This window comes from Mytilus edulis, chromosome 3 (assembly GCF_963676685.1).
Source record: "Mytilus edulis chromosome 3, xbMytEdul2.2, whole genome shotgun sequence".
Classification (NCBI taxonomy): Eukaryota; Metazoa; Mollusca; class Bivalvia; order Mytilida; family Mytilidae; genus Mytilus; species Mytilus edulis.
In genome coordinates, this window is record NC_092346.1 from 55,978,703 (window position 1) to 55,996,911 (window position 18,209).

The 18,209-nt window shown below is 33.4% G+C and overlaps 1 protein-coding gene across 1 annotated transcript; it reads right to left on the bottom strand.

Moving 5' to 3' along the window:
- Positions 1-408: 408 nt before the first annotated feature.
- LOC139516902 (salivary peroxidase/catechol oxidase-like) lies at positions 409-10,285 on the bottom strand. Its single transcript, XM_071307325.1, has 13 exons — positions 10,082-10,285; positions 9,011-9,116; positions 8,207-8,403; positions 7,107-7,271; positions 6,874-6,910; positions 6,023-6,135; positions 4,939-5,043; positions 4,477-4,575; positions 3,377-3,869; positions 2,930-3,145; positions 1,842-2,008; positions 1,448-1,568; positions 409-675 (listed from the first exon to the last, which is right to left on the bottom strand). The coding sequence occupies exons 1-13, from the start codon at positions 10,248-10,250 to the stop codon at positions 603-605; spliced, it is 2,061 nt and encodes a 686-aa protein (XP_071163426.1). The 5' UTR covers positions 10,251-10,285; the 3' UTR covers positions 409-602.
- Between the last annotated feature and the right edge of the window lie 7,924 nt (positions 10,286-18,209).

The window sequence follows — 18,209 nt, forward strand, 5'->3', positions numbered from 1 at the left end:
GTAACGAATAGGCAACGAATAGGGAATAGGGAATAGGTAACGAATAGGGAATAGGGAATAGGTAACGAATAGGTAACGAATAGGGAATAGGGAATAGGTAACGAATAGGCAACGAATAGGGAATAGGGAATAGGTAACGAATAGGGAATAGGGAATAGGTAACGAATAGGCAACGAATAGGGAATAGGGAATAGGTAACGAATAGGGAATAGGGAATAGGTAACCAACTTGACGCCCATGATTTTCAGAAAAATTTTGGTTGGTTATATAGGGAATCACTGAAGCGTGACGGAATCGGGCTCCCCTTAGGCAGTCAGTGGGCCCCCTCTTATGAAAATTTCTAGATCCGCAACTGACGGGATCTCAGGTTCAACTATATATTTGTCTCTTTGGTGTGTATCAGAAGTATAAATCTTATAAAGCATACATTAAAAAAATTTAAAGTACGCTTTCTTCTTTATTAAAAAAAAATACAAAAAATATTAAAATAAAATACTTATTATACATGAGTAATGAATCTGGTAGGAGGTAGATACATGAAATGAAAACGAGGAATACATCTGCGATAAGGTTGGTACATAGAATCATTGTTGAACCATCGATTACACTCTCCATGGCCTCAAGTCTAAGAGTCTCATCTCTGAACATCTAACCATACAGTTGTCTTCTATATCTCTGCAATGACAAATTATACATGTTTGGTTACACTTACAATGTATGAAAGCTCTCAACTTTTAGTTATCAACAATTGTCTTTTTGGGAGGGGCGTGCTATTTAGATACATTGTTTGAATAAAAAATTCTAGAAAAACAGATTTTCAAAGAAGAGAAGTGTCCGAAAAAAAAATGGTTTTTTCCATTGGTTTAAGATTTGTTTTTATATAACTGATACATTTTGTAGAAACCAAGCACATTGTCATAGATATCTTTTTTTCCCAGACATTTGTATATACTTTTTTATATGGCAATAAAACACTGAACGAAACTGAATCATCTGTATGCAATACTTTCAATTAAACACTAAATGAGTATTTTGCTGACAGAGCATTATAAACTGGACCTTTATTGTGCAGTACCCTTCTATTCAGGTTATATGCTGTACACTGGTTCTGAAATCATTTTTTGCTGCATCATGCCAGCTTACTTGTTTAGGAAATGTGCAATATGTTAACGAATTTACCACCGCATTTGGTGAATTTTATGTATCACACGTTCGCCTCATTCGCCTTCTTTAGATGAGTTATAATTACAAAACAAATATCCTAAATGGGACCAAAATCCACCACCTCTGGTACTAACAAGTACTCGCCAACATAACGATGGTTATAGTTACCAGGAATTCAGTTGGACCCCCTCCTTTTTTCTCCTTGGTTGGGAACCCCTTCTCCCTTTTAAAATCGCTGGATCGCGGCCCTTGGTTATAGTTACCAGATACTTAATATACTTACGATGACCCTGGACATCTCCCTTCTCTTTCTATTTTGAATGGGTCAGGCTGGATGGTAGCTAAACCAAAATGTTCACACAGCAGACTGGAAAGTCTCACTCTCTTTATGGCATTAACCTTTGCTGCAAATCAAAATGAACTGTTATATAGCATTTAAAATCAAAATATAAATACTTCCATTAATATGAAACCAACACAGATACCTAATATACAAACAAAATTAAACACACAAAAGGGAAAAGGAGAAACTACTGTAAAATTGAGAATGGAAATTGCGAATGTGTCAAAGAGACAACAACCAGACCATAGAGCAGACACTGTATTAAACATACAACTTTATACAACTAAATGAGTTATTGCGGTTTTTATCTTGACAGAAAAGAATCAACAAATACCTTCAGAAAACCCTTGTTGTCCTTGGTTTTCATACCAGAACGAATCACCTCTCTTTAACACATCAAACTGTTTGGCAATCAAGCATGCGAATGTTGGACCAACGTCAGCACCCGGTGCAAGTCTTTCTGTGATAGCACCAACGAACAGATCTATATCATTAATCGATCTAAAAGTAGGAAATAAGTTGATACTAATTTTAAAACAAAAAAATACCTGAAATTTTGTTAAAGTTTATTGGTATGAGGAAAATGAAATATATCTTTTTTTGTTTGTTTTGAGGTAAAAAAAAATGTTGACAAATAAAGGTTTCCACGTTCATACTTTATCTAAGATATAATCTGTTATTCCAAAGTTATTCATCAGTGCATCTGTTTTAATTGTGTATATCAATTCAAGTTTCGCTTAAACTATTGATACATTGTGTCATGTGGTATACCCAGTGTATATGCTATGGTTGTAAACTATGTATTTTCTTGTTTTAAAAATTCCAATAGAGAACATACATGTATATTAAAACCCTTGTTTCAAAATTTCCATTAGGGCTTTTGTCAGGCACCATTATAATGTTCATGGTAAGGAAACTTTATGAATCGAAGAGTTTACACAACAAACCCGTGATGGCATTCGTAAAACTTTCGAAGGGATGACTTTAACTTTACCAGTTGGCACCATTGGGTCAATATAGCTTCCTTAAACAGGAACACTTTATTAAGGAAACCATGTTATTAATAGGTACATATTTTGAGTTTTTTATGTCTATTTTGTTACATAGACAACTCTCCATCCAAATAACAATTTATAAAAGTAAACCATTATAGGTCAATGTACGGTCTTCAACACGGAGCCTTGGCTCACACCGAAAATAGACATGAAAATATCAAAATATGTACTTTTTTTCTGTGGTTGAACAAAATAACACAGTGTAAAATTCTGATGAGCACCAATTCCTTTCTCATTTATAACAGTGTTTACTAACACATTACATTGACTTCAAGTAAATTTTTTTTATACAACATTGATGTAAAATGATCATACTATATATTAATCAAGAAACTTAAACTAACATTCAACTAATTATTTTACTTACTGATATGTTTGTTCCAATAGTCTTGCGTTTTCTCGGGAATGGTCACGTAACCCACCACGATTTCGTCCAGTGTTGAAATTGTTAGCCCGTGGTAAGCCACAAAATGATCTAAACTCGTTGTAAGAAGGTAGTCCGTGGTCTCGTCCGCGTTGCACATTCCTTGCAGGCAAATCTGATATGCCAAATAAATTATTACGTATTCCATCTTCAAACATTCTACAATATCCAGAAACAAGGATTAAATGGACGTACACCAATGCTTGAAACTGTTCCAAATTCAATGAACAGGAATTTAAGATAAAAAAGATTTAATATTCTAAAAGTAAAAAGCTATACAGAAAAGCATTTTTAATTTAATATTGAGTACTTATAGTAAATGAAAAAAATTGTACCATATTGACATTTTCACGCTGCATACTTGTATCAATATACATACAATATCATTACCTATCTGATGTCATACATGGTTTGTAAGTGGTCCATCTCACAAGATCCTCCAATCGTCTACCATTTTCTTGAACAACCATGTGTGGATTTAACTGCTGAGTCTCGAGACTAAAACTCTCTTCATTCCGGTAGGTTCTGTCGAGGTATGCTTGTGTTGGCATGATCAAAGAATGCGCATACCTCAGGGCAGCAGCAGCAAATGAGTTTCGTATAGAAGGATCTAAATTAGAATCGTATGAACTGACATGGCCTCTTTCGGAAGATTTTAGATTGTATTGGTCCATGTGCTGATCACCGATGACTATCGGAAGCCATTCATTGTACGTCACATGCTGAATAATAGCTCCCATAATCTTTCTGGTCTCGTCAAACACCTTGCCGTTACTCCATTGTCTATTTAGATTGTTTAGTCCCTCGGCTATTCTGTTGTGTTCTCTAACCAATAGAGTATGCACAGCACCAAGCGTTGGAATAACGTTTACTCTATTATCTCCTATTGTAAGAAGAAAAAATAGAACTTTGAGCTTCTTGAATGCAAATTTATGTACGTTAACAATGATTGTGGAGGTGCATATCTTGCCTATGATAAAACGGGAGTGATTTTTGCACTCCCATATATCAAATTGTCTCTGAAAACTTAAGCGTTTGTCCAAATGAATGCAAATCAAATTTACTGTCGTCGGCTGATGGTGTTCTATCGGTGAGTGATCTAGACCTTGCTGAACATTTGAGTACACTGCTGAGCAAGAGAGTACACATTCATAATAATCAAGACTGTACATACGACATATCGATATCAACATAAGGATAAGATGATGGGGTATGATTGCCAATGACATCGATTTTATAAACTATATACCATCGTTCTGCCTTCAGCAAAACCAATACCGCATACCAAGCTTCAAAAGGCCCCGAAAAGACAAAATGTAAACAATTCAAGCTTGAAAGCAAACAGTATGATTTATATGCAAAATGAAAAGTATCCTTTAGTCTTTTTTCGCTGGAATAGCGATAACATTTCAAAATATGTAATTTTCAAAATGATTTAATGAAATTATATGTGCTAATGTTGTTATATAGCATAAGACCAATAAACAAACCTGCGTGCTGGCAATAATCATTATTTTGGTCGTCTGTTATCAGACAAAAACTTGTTCCAGTGGGTAGTAAGTTTCCAGGTTCCTTTGTTTTCAGCAAATCTATAAAGATATATGGGAAAAGAAGCACAATTATTAGTCTCTCATAACTCTGCTTAGGGTGGCTCTTGTATTATATTATGTGAAGTTGTAAAATTATGTGAATATTTTGTAAGAGTTGGGACAAAATATTGTTTTGTCTTGTCCTGTCCTGTCTATCAAATCGCTCAAAATATATAGGCCAGGTGCTTTTATCATTCTTATAAAGAAACACATGGGTCAAACTGGTTTTTGTTGAGATAAAACACAGGGGGGAAAACAGGAATGCGACTTGGCAAACTTAACAAATGTGTATAAAACTTTAAGATTTTCTAAATAGGAAATGTATTTCAAGAAGTGGTATACAAAAATTGGCAAATAACGTACATGTATTGGTTTGATCCCTGAGAAGTGAAAGTTCGTCATCAGATGCCCCATACAACATTCCACCATCTATAAAGGCTGTGAGTTCATTGATTTGTTCTCTTTTATCTGTAAAAATTCAGATCAGACTTTCAAAGTATTTTGAAAGAAATTTACTTCATAGCATGGTTCGATTGTAATGTCAATATTCTTTTCTTCACAGGCAAGCTGTTTTCGACATACATTCTTTTACAAATATCATTGTTTAAGAATTTGATTAAAAAAAAATGAAATGAAATAAATAGTTTTAAGGGTAGTCAAAATTTGCCTTGCAATCTGACAGACTTGATCCCATGGACCTCCAAAAATGTGCCGTCACTCAGCGCAGTCCCGGACTATTCTTCATGCTACTCGTTCTTACCAGATGAGCTAATTTCTTCTGGTTTTTATCGACAAATGAAATCGACCTTTCAATCTACTTTCTGTCAGATGAGAAAGAAGCAGATGCAGTAAAGCCAGTTTTGGTCCGAAATTTGGTGATTCCAAATTATGACTATACATAATCTTGAATTTGTTGTAATGTATTAAGACAAAAAACCATTCTAAAAGTCAAAACACATATTTGGTTGGAGTTACCATGGCAATAAATCATGACGATATTGGTATATTTTATAAATTTTCTGTTTTCTTGCTTTGTATCATGTATATATATGTATCGATTTGTAACTTAAACGTATGGGTACACAAAAATTTCACATGAATATTTTGTGTGAACACTTTTGAATGGCTATATAGCATGTATAGGAAAGCTTTGGAGTTATATTTTCTTATTTTTCAGGAAACATCGAGGTAACAACAAATAAGCTGTAAAATTGACAGCAAACTGGGGTTTCTGAAAGCGCATTTGGTGTTGTTTGACTTCCAACGTTCTGTGCAAAGTTTATAATACTAAGTATATCAAGGACCCACTAACAGTACGTAAAGCCTATGATGTTATCTTCTATTTTTCCTTCTTCTTCCTAGTACAGGAAAGACTCCGGTGCCGGAGTGTGGAATAGCCCGGTAATGGTTATTCACATTTATTTTGAAGTTAATTCACTGTACATACCATTCAAACATCCATTTATTGTCGAAGATGTTGCTGCTGCTGATCGAACAAAATTGAGACAATTTGAAAAACGTTCATCGCCTTCAGGTACGTCAATAGGGAAGCAGATTGGACTGTAAAGCAGATAAACAAATGCAATAGCATCACACAAATGAAGTTTTCAGAGATCTTTATTTTTTTTTTATACATGTATTTGTTTTGCATTTCTAGTATAGCTGATTTTTAAATAGTAAGATGAGTGAACTGCAGAAACGTGATTGTTGCTGTGTTTGACAATTGGACATGCAGTTTTCTATTCATCGCCTATTTTGATTGATAATAACTGCATGTCTGAAAATGGCGAGACTTGCTTGACAAAAACAAGTACAATCTCTTGGTAGCAGTTTTATCGACCGGTCTTCGCCAGGATATAAATAAAACTTATCCGGTCAGTTATTGTAAACATTTAATTCATTACTGAACCTATGTTGTTTTAGTGTGTGTGTGTTGTTGGTTTGCTGTCTCGTTGACGTCTACATCAAGTCTAAAAATTATGTTGTTAGTTTAGTATTGTTTCGTTACAAGGGAATGAGCTATTCCTTTCTCATCCTTTCAGTTGTTACATATCATATGCAGACTGAGAATCTAACACCAGAAAGTGTACAAGATCTACTGGAAATGCTGCCCTTTGCCGGGCGTCTAGCGATTTCCTAGTCTTTCAGTCTTGACTCAGATTCTGTCAGGAATGTCTTCTTATTAGTTTTTCCATTTATAATTAAGTTCTGATGAAATTGATAAATTTATAATTGTGTCGCCAGCTATGTGGTTGACAGCTTCATAGTTTAGTTGATAACATGGCTTGTATTACTTACTTGTTTGCATTTGCTGTGTCACAGCAGTCAATATCTCCTGAAAGAATAAAATTAATTTCAAGATGATCTGTTTATGCGTCAGTGTGTGTATGTATATATATATATAATATATATTTAATTGTTGTACAAACTATTATTTATCATTTGGATTATGATAGGCTTGGTCAGTGTAAAAGTTACAGTAATTCAAAAATATGTTGTATTATGTTGTTGTTTATAGTGTAAATTCGTACCTGCTGTTGGGGTTTTAGTAATATCATGGTCTATGAGTTGTCCCCATGCCATAACAAGTCCAGAATATTGTCTATCATGGAGAGTTTCTGTGGCTTTGAATATATCGTTACTTATTTTCCTTGCTGAAGGAAGGTTTCTTGAATTTCTTGGCAGGTCACCGGGAGCTGTAGACAACAATAAAAAAATATTGATAAAGTAATGACAAAATAAAAACGTAATTTTCATGAATATTGCTTCTAATTATTTTTGCGAGAAATAATATATCGTGCAGAAGAAATAGATGGACTTGATGTTGAGGAGATAACTCACTCATAAGAATTAACCATATAACAAAGAGCTCAACAAAGGATCAAAGCTTTAACTCTGTATGACATAACCATTTAATGTAAATGTGTTTGTGCTAGTAAATATTGTCTATTGTCTAAAAGTTTTAGATTTACTGTAGAACTTATAGTAAGATGTGCACGACAGTAAATATATAAACTGTTGATTTATTCTGTAATTACAATCTGATTGAAGCCAACTCGCTTCTTTAACCTGGGTTGAGCTCTTTCTGAGGTTAGACAGGTAACGATGGCAGTAACATATCTGGTATTATTTCATTGATTGTTTTGTGTGTATAGCGTCCAGTGGCAAGTGTTATATGCGAAAAATTATTTCAACAAATTGATTGAAAAAATGAGGTAAAAACTTATTTCCTTACTAAGGTTGCCTCTGAAAGGTTGGTCAACATTCTGACCAACAGAAGCAGTATATTTTTATGCATCCCGCACAGCCAATCCGGTAGTCACATCTATTTTGATTGATGACCATATCAATATACCACAAGAATCGTTGGGGCTCTTGTTATTTATAAGATAAGGTATAACTATAAGTGATTTTAACTGTACAGATCATTGACTTTTAAATGACATGAAAACAGTTGTTTCTTTTATTAAAGAGTCATTAGAACTGAGGAAAGGAGAGTAATAACTGTGTTTTAACATGTATACTATAATGGTCGAGTTTTTCTTATATTTATTTTATCTATGTATTTGATAAAACCAAAATTGGTTTTAGTTTAATTCGCAAATAAAGTATTATTTAAATTATGACTTGCCATAAACCGGTTGAAGGAATCTCCTCTGAGCAGTAAAGGACCGGCCCCATTCTGGATTATTCCTATTGTTACAGGACCCATCCATTGTTCTGTATTCTGACGGTGTGCATCTGACCGTTGATGAGGGACATACAAGTTCTCTGAAGGCAGTATTAATTACTTCGTCTTCCATCAGCTCAGCTGCTGTCTTCCCTGTTCTGGTCGAAAATGAATCAAAATTATTTGAATATGGCATAGATTTGACGTTTCTTCCCCGAGGGTATCACCAGCCCAGTAGTCAGCACTTCGGTGTTGACATGCATATCAATTATATGGTAATTTTTATAAATTTCCTGTTTACAAAACTTTCATTTTTTGGGGAAACTAAGGATTTTCTTGTCCCAGGAATAGATTACCTTAACCGAATTTGGCACAACTTTTTGGAATTTTGGGTCCTCAATGCTCTTCAACTTTGTACTTGTTTGGCTTGATTACTATTTTGATCTGAGCGTCACTGATGAGTCTTATGTAGACGAAACGCGCGTCTGGCGTATTAAATTATAATCCTGGTACCTTTGATAACTATTTGAAAATTCTATAATTCATTAGACAATGGACAAAAATGACTTTGGTAAATATATATTATGAAATCGTTATATATAGATGAAATATTAACCCTATATTTCTTATTTTTTTACCCGGAGGCATGATAGTTTTATAGCCAATATAAACTGACCTTTGGTAATTTTGCAGTCAGTGATTTATTTATTTATCTGTTTCTTAATATTTCGCAAATAGGATACACTATTATGAAAGGTTTCTTACTTTTCCATTAAATGTCTTGTAGCTTCATGTTTAATTATAGCATCTGACTCCATTTGGTGTGAACGACCAGATTTAACTGGAGCTATTTGGTGTTGCAGGTTGGCATCTGAAATAAGACGTGTTACATAAAAACAGTTTATCTAGATATTCTTCGACTTGTGGTTACTTTTTGATTTTTAATGTGTGATTCGGTTGCATAGGCGGATCCAGAACTTTTCATAAAGGGGAGGGCGCACTGACTGACCTAAAGGGGCCCGCTCCAGGCATGCTTCGGTGGTTCCCTATATAATCAACCAAATTTTTCCCATGAAAGGGGGTGCCGGCCCCCAGGATCCGCCTATGGGTTGTTATCGGTTGTGCAATTGTCAAAATCAAATTGGACGTCTTTGTGAAGGCCGTACGGTTGTCTATAATTGCCTCCATTCACTTCAATTGAACTTTGTTAAGTATAATCGTTTCATGGCTTATTATTTTTTGTGCAAAAAAATCATTGACTTATAATCCGTAGGGTTCCATTCCCGGTGGAACGAACACACTTGTATGAATAAAGAATAAACTATTGCATTACATTAACTGGAAAATATATCTTCGCATCGATTTATATTTCAAAATAACAAAATACTCTTATCAATAAAATGGGAAAATATAAACTGCATGGTTTGATCATATCAATGGTTAGTTAAACTAATTGTCAAAACTTAAATTTACAAATTGAGATAAAGAAATAAATATCGGCATCCTGAAAACATTATCAATTAAAATAACAACACTAATAGAAATAAAATCCACAAGGGTTTAACATAACTCGCATGGTTTTATAATGACTGATTTCTGAGTAATGTGTTTAATTATGCAAATAAAAACTGGCTTTATCAATGTCTTTTTTTTTAAATCTATTTTTTTTTTAATTTTTACATGTATTTTCCTGTAATATTGGCGCAAATGAAAGGTTTCTTTTTTGGCGCCAATGAGAAATGGTTTATGGCGCAAATGAAATATTTTTTTGGCACAAACGAAATGCCAATTTGCACAAAAGCAAAGCACCGATCATAATCATTATCTTATTCATACCTTTATTACTTAATGGATTCAGTTTACGAAATTCTGAAAGTTTTCTTCTGCCAAAAAATACTGATTCTAATACATCTTCTATCTTGGTCAATGACGATTTTTTCAGTTCGGCATCCACAGTCTGGAGAAGCAAGACAAACACTAATATGAATCCGAATCGAACATCCATTATAAAATATTAGTCAAAACAGACCGTTTGATGATCTCAATATATGAAAAGCGAAATGGAATTGTTTTTACATATATATGCGGTTTATTTTATATATGTACTATATATATATTTCGCCCACTCAATGATTACGTAAAGTTTAATTGTTCAAAGAGTTAGTGGTGAGACTTATTAAATCCCCTAGTTGTATAAAAGTTAAGCCCAGATTATCATCCGTTAATTTTTAGGGGTATAGTATTTCACTTCAGTGACAAAAGTTTGCTAAATTCGGGAATGACTTTAATGTTTAGAGTGTTTACAAAACTTTGAATTTTGCGAAATACTAAAGACATCTACCCCTGGAAAATATTCCATTAAGTGAATTTTGAAATCCTTGAACGGAATTTTGGGTCTAAAATGCTTTTTAAATTCGTACATTATTTGGCGTCTCTGATAGGATTTTTTTTGTAGATGAAGTACACAACTTTAAGCCTGGTATCTTTAATGAGTTTATAATTTAACAGGTCTTATTCAATAATAGGGATATAATCTTAATTTTTTGCTGTTAACCTAGCGCCCAGTAAGAAATAGTTCGTGCAAATTCGCGACGAAAACAAAGTATACAGAAAATGCAATAGGTAGGTTCCGAAAGTTGGTCGAAATTTGTGGATATCATAGCGAGATTTCGTCTGCAACTAGAAAATGAGAATATGTTTGATAGAACCAGAAATTTAGTCTTGCAACAGGCCACCTGAGGACCCCTCATATTTGTTGTAAAGATTCTTTAGCGTGCGGATAACGTGGCACACTTTTTGAATGAGGCATCGGATTTTACGTCCCCATCCGGACCAATCGTTGCTACAAGTTTTCACGAAGCTCATCCTGTGCAGGGGTTTGACAGATGCGAGAGGTCAAGAGATAGACCATATTTAACCATATTTAGATATCCCAGTCAACCCTTGTAGTTTATCATTTATTAATTAAGACTAATCTGCATTCTCTATACTATCTTTTCTCATAAGTGCCTTTTAAGCAGTGTCAAGGACACCGGACAAGGACATCGGACATAAGACAGAATGAAATTTCGTATCATTAAGGAAAATGTATTCAAAATATGAAACATCCATGCATGTCTTCTTATTTAAGAAAACTCTGAAATATACCGCTTTGTGCAACTGAATAGTTTACACTGCAGTCGCCGTCACCATCGCTGTCGAAGGCGAAACAAAACTTTTGTCACCATTAGTTCCAAAATTGGTGAGATATTTAATTATTTAGTGTAACAAAACCGCATAAAATAACGTGTGACTACATATGTTGGCCTCTAGATGTGTTTTTGAATTTGTATTGTTGGATTGCTATCTATATCGGGGTATTATCCCCTTTTATTCATGTTCCAAATAAGGAAATAAAGGACTGGTGTGTTTATAGAACTAAAAGCCTATATATATATCTTTATAAAAATAACTTATAAGTATACTATTGATCAAATTAATTGATTAAAGAACTGAGTGTCACGAAGTAGCTCATATCAGATAAATAAAATTTAACAAAGTCAACATTTAAAAAAAATAAATCCTTTCGTTAGTATGATATTCTATAGTTTAATATAATCTGTATTATATAGAATAAATCCAACAACAAAACAATACAAGTTGGTTTTGAAATTGTATGTCAGGCTGTTTTGGTCATATCAATAAACTTCGTGTGTTAGGGATAACAATTCATTCAATTTGTGCAATGACATTCAACTTTGGTTCTCGTTGTTTACTTTCACAATTGTATTCTTCGAATGACTCAATTCTTGACACGATCTTGCCCCTCAACTCAGTTGAAAGTATTTTACTATTATATAATTTTCTTCATACTATAAAGAATACTGAGTCCTAATTTCAATATGAGTTGAATGCTTTTCTATTTTAAAACAAATCCGAAATACAGGACTTCATTACATATGTCTGAAAATGTACCTTCTCCTTGGATTAATCAAATCAGACAGAAGCCATGCAGCCCAGTCACTTTTGCATCCAATAAGCCGGAATAATTAATGGGATTTATGAGAAAAAAAATCACAAACTAAGCAATGTATCAGCTGAGTAGGGTGCCTTAAATGATAACAAGAAAACATTAAGTGTCTAGAAAACAGTTCCTTCAACCAACCACAATCTGGTTGGAAAAGGACATTCATTTTGGAAAACAAACATTTATAGAATACATTCATTCTGAGAAAAAAGTAAAAACACAAAAATACTGAACTCCGAGGAAAATTCAAAAAGGAAAATCAAAAATCAAAAGGCAAAATCAAAAGTCCAAACACATCAAACGAATGGATAACAACTGTCATATTCCTGACTTGGTACAGGCATTTTCTAATGTAGAAAATGGTGGATTGAACCTGGTTTTATAGCTAGCTAAACCTCTCACTTGTATGACAGTCGCATCAAATTCCATTACATTGTCAACGATGCATGAACAAAACAAACATACTCAAAGAGTAAAAATGTCAAAAATAGGGGTACAACAGTCAATATTGTGTTATCATCTTAATATCACTACATAAACAACAAATGTAACAACGTAGCACAAAAAGGCATACATCAAATTTAACATTCTCATTTTGCTTTTCTTATACGGCTGAATTTATCTATGTAAAGTCTACCCATAAATGAAAGAAGGTTTTCATTACTGGTGTAAAATTGCGCGTTTGAAATTCGCACAGGTAGACATAAAAATAATTTTGTCGTATGACGGCATACATAAATGCAGATTCACGTAAAGTAGATATAACAAAAAACAGACTTACAGTAAAAATAATAAATAAAATTAAAAACCAATTGTTCAGAGAACAATTGCAGGTCTTTCCATCAAAATAATGTATTTTGATATGAAAAGTTGTGAAACTAAGTTTAAAATGTCATTTCAATCGTCAAATGATAGCTCCTAGTAAACTGATTCCAAAAATATATTGTTTCCATACATTTTTTTTTAAATAAGGGAGATAATTTGTCACTTCCGGTTTGAAAAATGTTACTTCCGATTATATTTGAATATTTACTTGACACTGATTCCAAAAATATCTGGTTCTATATACTTTTATATTAATAAAGTACAAAAAAATAGCTACTTCCGGTTTACAAAAGGTCACTTCCGGTTGTTTTTTTTCAAGGTTAAATGGTTTGATACCTTTTTCTAAAAGTTGTATATATTTATCATGTATACATATAGAATAAAATCAAAGGTCAAAATCTAGAATGTCAAATTAAGCTATGACCTTGAGATCAATTTCAAGGTCATAAACCAAGGACCTCAAATCAAAAGACCATAGGTCTTAATTATATTTAGTTAATGAGTTATATCACCAAACGCGTATTTTTACATACAAGAGGGGAGAAAACTCCCTTTTACCTTCAACGTACGCTTGCAATCAAAATTTACATCTTACGACATGTCGCAACTAACAATTTAGTAAAAATAATTTGTTGATATCTTATACAGTCTTTGGATATAAGTGAAAATAAGCCAAATTCAAATATCAGAATATGACCTTGACCTTTGACCTTGACCTAATTTTCATTTTTTGGGACCAAGGACCTCAAATCAAAAGATCCTAGGTCTCTATCACTTATGATTTATAAGATAGAAATTCATATCACTTATATCAGATGCATAAGGGGAAATAACTCTCATATGGAGCGGTCATATCGCTTCGGTCAAAATAGGACAAATCATGCGAAGGATATAACGAGCAATTTTGTAAAATAAATTTGTCATAATCTTTTACGGTTGCGAAGGAGATGCGCTAACAAGGAAAACAGTGTTTGGGGAGATAACTCCTACAAAGAAAAGTATTCGTTTACGCAGGGTAAATTTCAAAAGCGCATAAACTGTTCTATATCATATACAAAATATCTAAGCGACATATTGCGAAACAAATGTTTATCGAAGAACAAAATTAGGCGGAAGAAAAAAAAAAAAAAAAATCAGAAGAAAAACAATAGGTCTTTCCACAGAAAAGTGGAAAGACCTAATAATGGTGTGGTTCAAAGTATGACGGGACACATAAGTACAGTTTCACGTCAAATACGGCTGAATTTATCTATGTAAAGTCTACCCATAAATGATAGAAGGTTTTCATTACTGGTGTAAAATTGCGCGTTTGAAATTCGCACAGGTAGACATAAAAATAATTTTGTCGTATGACGGCATACATAAATGCAGACTCACGTAAAGTAGATATAACAAAAAACCAGATTTAACAGTAAAAGTAATAATAATAAATAAAATAATGGTGTGGTTCAAAGTATGATGGGATACATAAGTACAGTTTCACGTCAAATGTATATCATAAAAAACAGACTAAACAGAAAAAGTAGTCTTATTGAATAAAATAGTTTAGTCATTCATAGTATGTCAAGATCCTTAAGTAAAAGTAATATCAATAAATGAAATAATTTTGCCGTTCAAAGTATGTTGTTTTACGTAACCACAGAGTCACTTCAAATGAATATCTAAAAAAGACATATAAAAGAATACTATAATACGTAATTAAGATGATAACAAACGTCAGTACGCAAAATCTATACTTCAAGACCATCTTGTATTATTTGTGAAGTTGATACGGAATATTTATCAACAAGTTCTGGGTATCTTCCGATGAACTTTTTTAGAAAAAGGACGAGACGTTCTTTGACATACCCCTGGTTCATCAATTTTCTGCTCAGACACTGGTGACGTTTTACAAAGTCTGAATAGGAGCTGCAAGCTCTTGAATACCTAATAAGTTGGGAAATGTATATTCCATATGCAGGTGAAGTTGGTATATTACTACTAAGGTGGGGGAAATTGATAATTTCAAAATTAAAATCGTCTCGTTTGTCATAGATTCTGGTACTGAGATGACTGTGTATGTCAAATTCGAGGTATAAGTCTAAAAATGAGGCAGAGGAAGCCGTGTCTGTGGTCTCTTTAATTTCTAGTTCTGGTGGGTATATTAATGGAATCCAATCAGAAAAGTTCGGATTGTTAATGGAAAGAACATCATCAATATATCTGAAAGTGAAATTAAATAACCTGGCTTCTTTGATCTTCTTGTTTTTGACAAGTGTCTGAAGGAACTCCGATTCATATGAAAATAAGAAGAGGTCGGCAAGGAGAGGCGCACAGTTCGTTCCCATAGGAATGCCGACAATTTGTTGAAAAAGTCTACCTCCAAATTCAACAAATATGTTGTCAATAAGAAACTCCAGCATACTGATCACTTGTTCCTCTGTGTAGTATGTTTTACCCTTTTGTTCCTTATTAATAAAATATGCCTTATGGTATCCCAAAGTGATAAATTTATAGCGTATGCTACCATTTTTATGATGAAAAGCATTGTGAATTATTTCTTTTAGACGGGTTTTCAATTGCACATGGGGAATGGTTGTATACAAGGTTGAAAAATCAAAAGTTTTAATAGAACTAATTTCAGAAAAAGACCGAGATTTAAAATTATCCAGAAGTTCTTTAGAGTTTTTCAGAATCCACATATGGTTAATACCACTACGTGAGTAAACAGTTACACAGTATATCTGAAGACCCTCTTTAACTGCGGACAGAATTTTAGTCAATCTAATGGACAATTCTTTAGTAGAACAAGCAGATGAGCCGGCAATGTACCGTTGTTTGTACGGAATTTTGTGAAGTTTAGGTATCCAATACAAACAAGGTAAGTCCTCCGATTTGTTGTTCAATGCAATGTTCATAGAAGCCATGAAGGACTTATGATTCGCCAAAATCTCATCCTTGTCAAATGATATGTTTTTGTATGTGGGATTACCTGAGTGTTCATTTATTCCTAATTCTTTTATAAGACACTCGTAGTAATACGATTTACATACAAAGACAATATTATTTGAAGCTTTGTCCGCAGGAACAACAACATACTTATCTTGAAGAGATGATAGACATTTCACAGCCTCTTTGTCACTGAAAATGGACTTAGGTCGATCATTCACACAGTTTTTCAACTTATGAATGCGACGTTTTATCAGAGACCTGATTGTTTTGACCCATTCTGACAAAGTGTCCAGTTGCACTTCTTCTCGCTTAGCATATGCTCTGGAGGAGAAATTATTTTATGAAAATGGAAAAAAGTACATGTATCATCTGTGCAAGGGCAATTAAATTTCAATCCAAAATATTTATTTGTTTTCCGACAAAAACTGATCAGCGCTGAATAAATTACTCGTCGAAATTTGTGAAAACGAAATTAGTCCCTTTATCACGAACTATTATAATCTATAATAACGATATATCAAATTCTGTTTTCACGAATTACAAATGTATAAGCTTATTTCACAGATTCGTCCTAAAGATTTCAATCCGACAAAACGAATCACATAATTCATGATAACGAATTATATAATTCAATAACTAGAATCAATTACAGTCGATTTCATTGAGTGTGTAGGGAAAGGTAGAATCCTTGGTTTGTTGAACCATGAAGTCATTATTAGGTAAGGTATACTACCCTCCTTTCGAAGTAGTCTAGTCCTACAGACAGACAGATTGGTTATCTGGCGGACTAGTCTACTCTTAAAGGAGGGTATTTTACCTAATCTAATATTGACTTCACGGTTCAGCTAACAAGCAAGCTAACCAAGGATTCTACCTTTCCCTACACACACTCAATGAAATCGGCTGTAATTTTTGGGATTCCTTTATCATGCACGGATAAAAATAATTAGCACACATAAACTTATAATAGTGACAAAACTGTTGTCTGCTATTTGGTCGGGTTGTTGTCTCTTTGACATATTCCCCAATTTCCATTCTTAATTTTATTCAAAAGTTTGTCTCGGAATTGTGGGTTTTGACAACAGACTTTTAGGAACAAGAGAGACGAAAAAGAAGACCTAGAATGCAAGAAATCGCGGATGACCAAACAAAATTCTGCAAAACATGGGTAAATATCATCCTTAAAGGGATATATCTCCTTTATAGGAAAAATTGACGGTGTTGTCTATTGGAATAACTTGTAGATATAATTTGTTTATTGGAATAACTTGTAGATCAAATGTTGTCTATTGGAATAACTTGTAGATATAATTTGTTTATTGGAATAACTTGTAGATCAAATGTTGTCTATTGGAATAACTTGTAGATATAATTTGTTTATTGGAATAACTTGTAGGTCAAATGTTGTCTATTGGAATAACTTGTAGCTCTCATATTGCTGAACATTTTCCCTATCAAAGGATTCTCCATACATACTAGTTTCAGCACAAAAGGTGAAAATCTTCATTCAACAGCAATATATATAACTCCTATAAGAGATAAATCAATTATTTCGGTCATGGTAACCTTTTTTTTATAGATCTTAGTCAGTTTTACAGGTTATATCGGTTATACATGTAGTTTTAAAATAAGTACCAAAGCTCAGCAGTTCAAACGACCTTTGAAAATGGGATGATGACGATGGACACTAGGTGATAGCAATAGCTAACAAAGCCTCATGGCCAGGTAAACACAAATAACATTCCAGGGGCAATAACTCCAAAATGGAAAAGTCAATTGTTTAATTGCCGCTGTACCTGTTGATTACTTTTACATCCACATTCGTCAGTTTTCTCAAGGATTTGTATAGTATATACTATACAAATCCTTGGTTTTCTCAACTTGTTGTAGTTGTTGAGATAGGCCAAAAACCGAAATTTGCCCCAACAAATAACAATCATATTCCTAAGAGGATGGTACAATTTATCTGAAAACTGTAGAATGACCTTGGCCTGCTTTTTATTTTTATTCAATGTCGTTTGCACTTACTCTACAGCTTGAGATATAATACAAAAAACCGCAATACATCCTTTCGTCTTTTTAGCTAACGATTGCCTTATTTTTTGTTGGATCAAATCCCGGAATACAATGTTTGAATCTAGATTACCAATTAAGTAAAGTTTGGTAACATATAGCACATCAGTTTTATTTTTTAAGTTTTAA

What these genes read in the sequence shown, in the direction of transcription:
- LOC139516902 (XM_071307325.1), bottom strand. Translation starts at nt 10,250, where the DNA reads ATGGATGTTCGATTCGGATTCATATTAGTGTTTGTCTTGCTTCTCCAG. An exon ending in GAATCCATTAAGTAATAAAG is followed by an intron (nt 9,117 to 10,081) that starts GTATGAATAAGA and finishes GTCTTATTTCAG; the next exon opens with ATGCCAACCTGCAACACCAA. An exon ending in CTATTGGAACAAACATATCA is followed by an intron (nt 2,009 to 2,929) that starts GTAAGTAAAATA and finishes TCCTACTTTTAG; the next exon opens with ATCGATTAATGATATAGATC.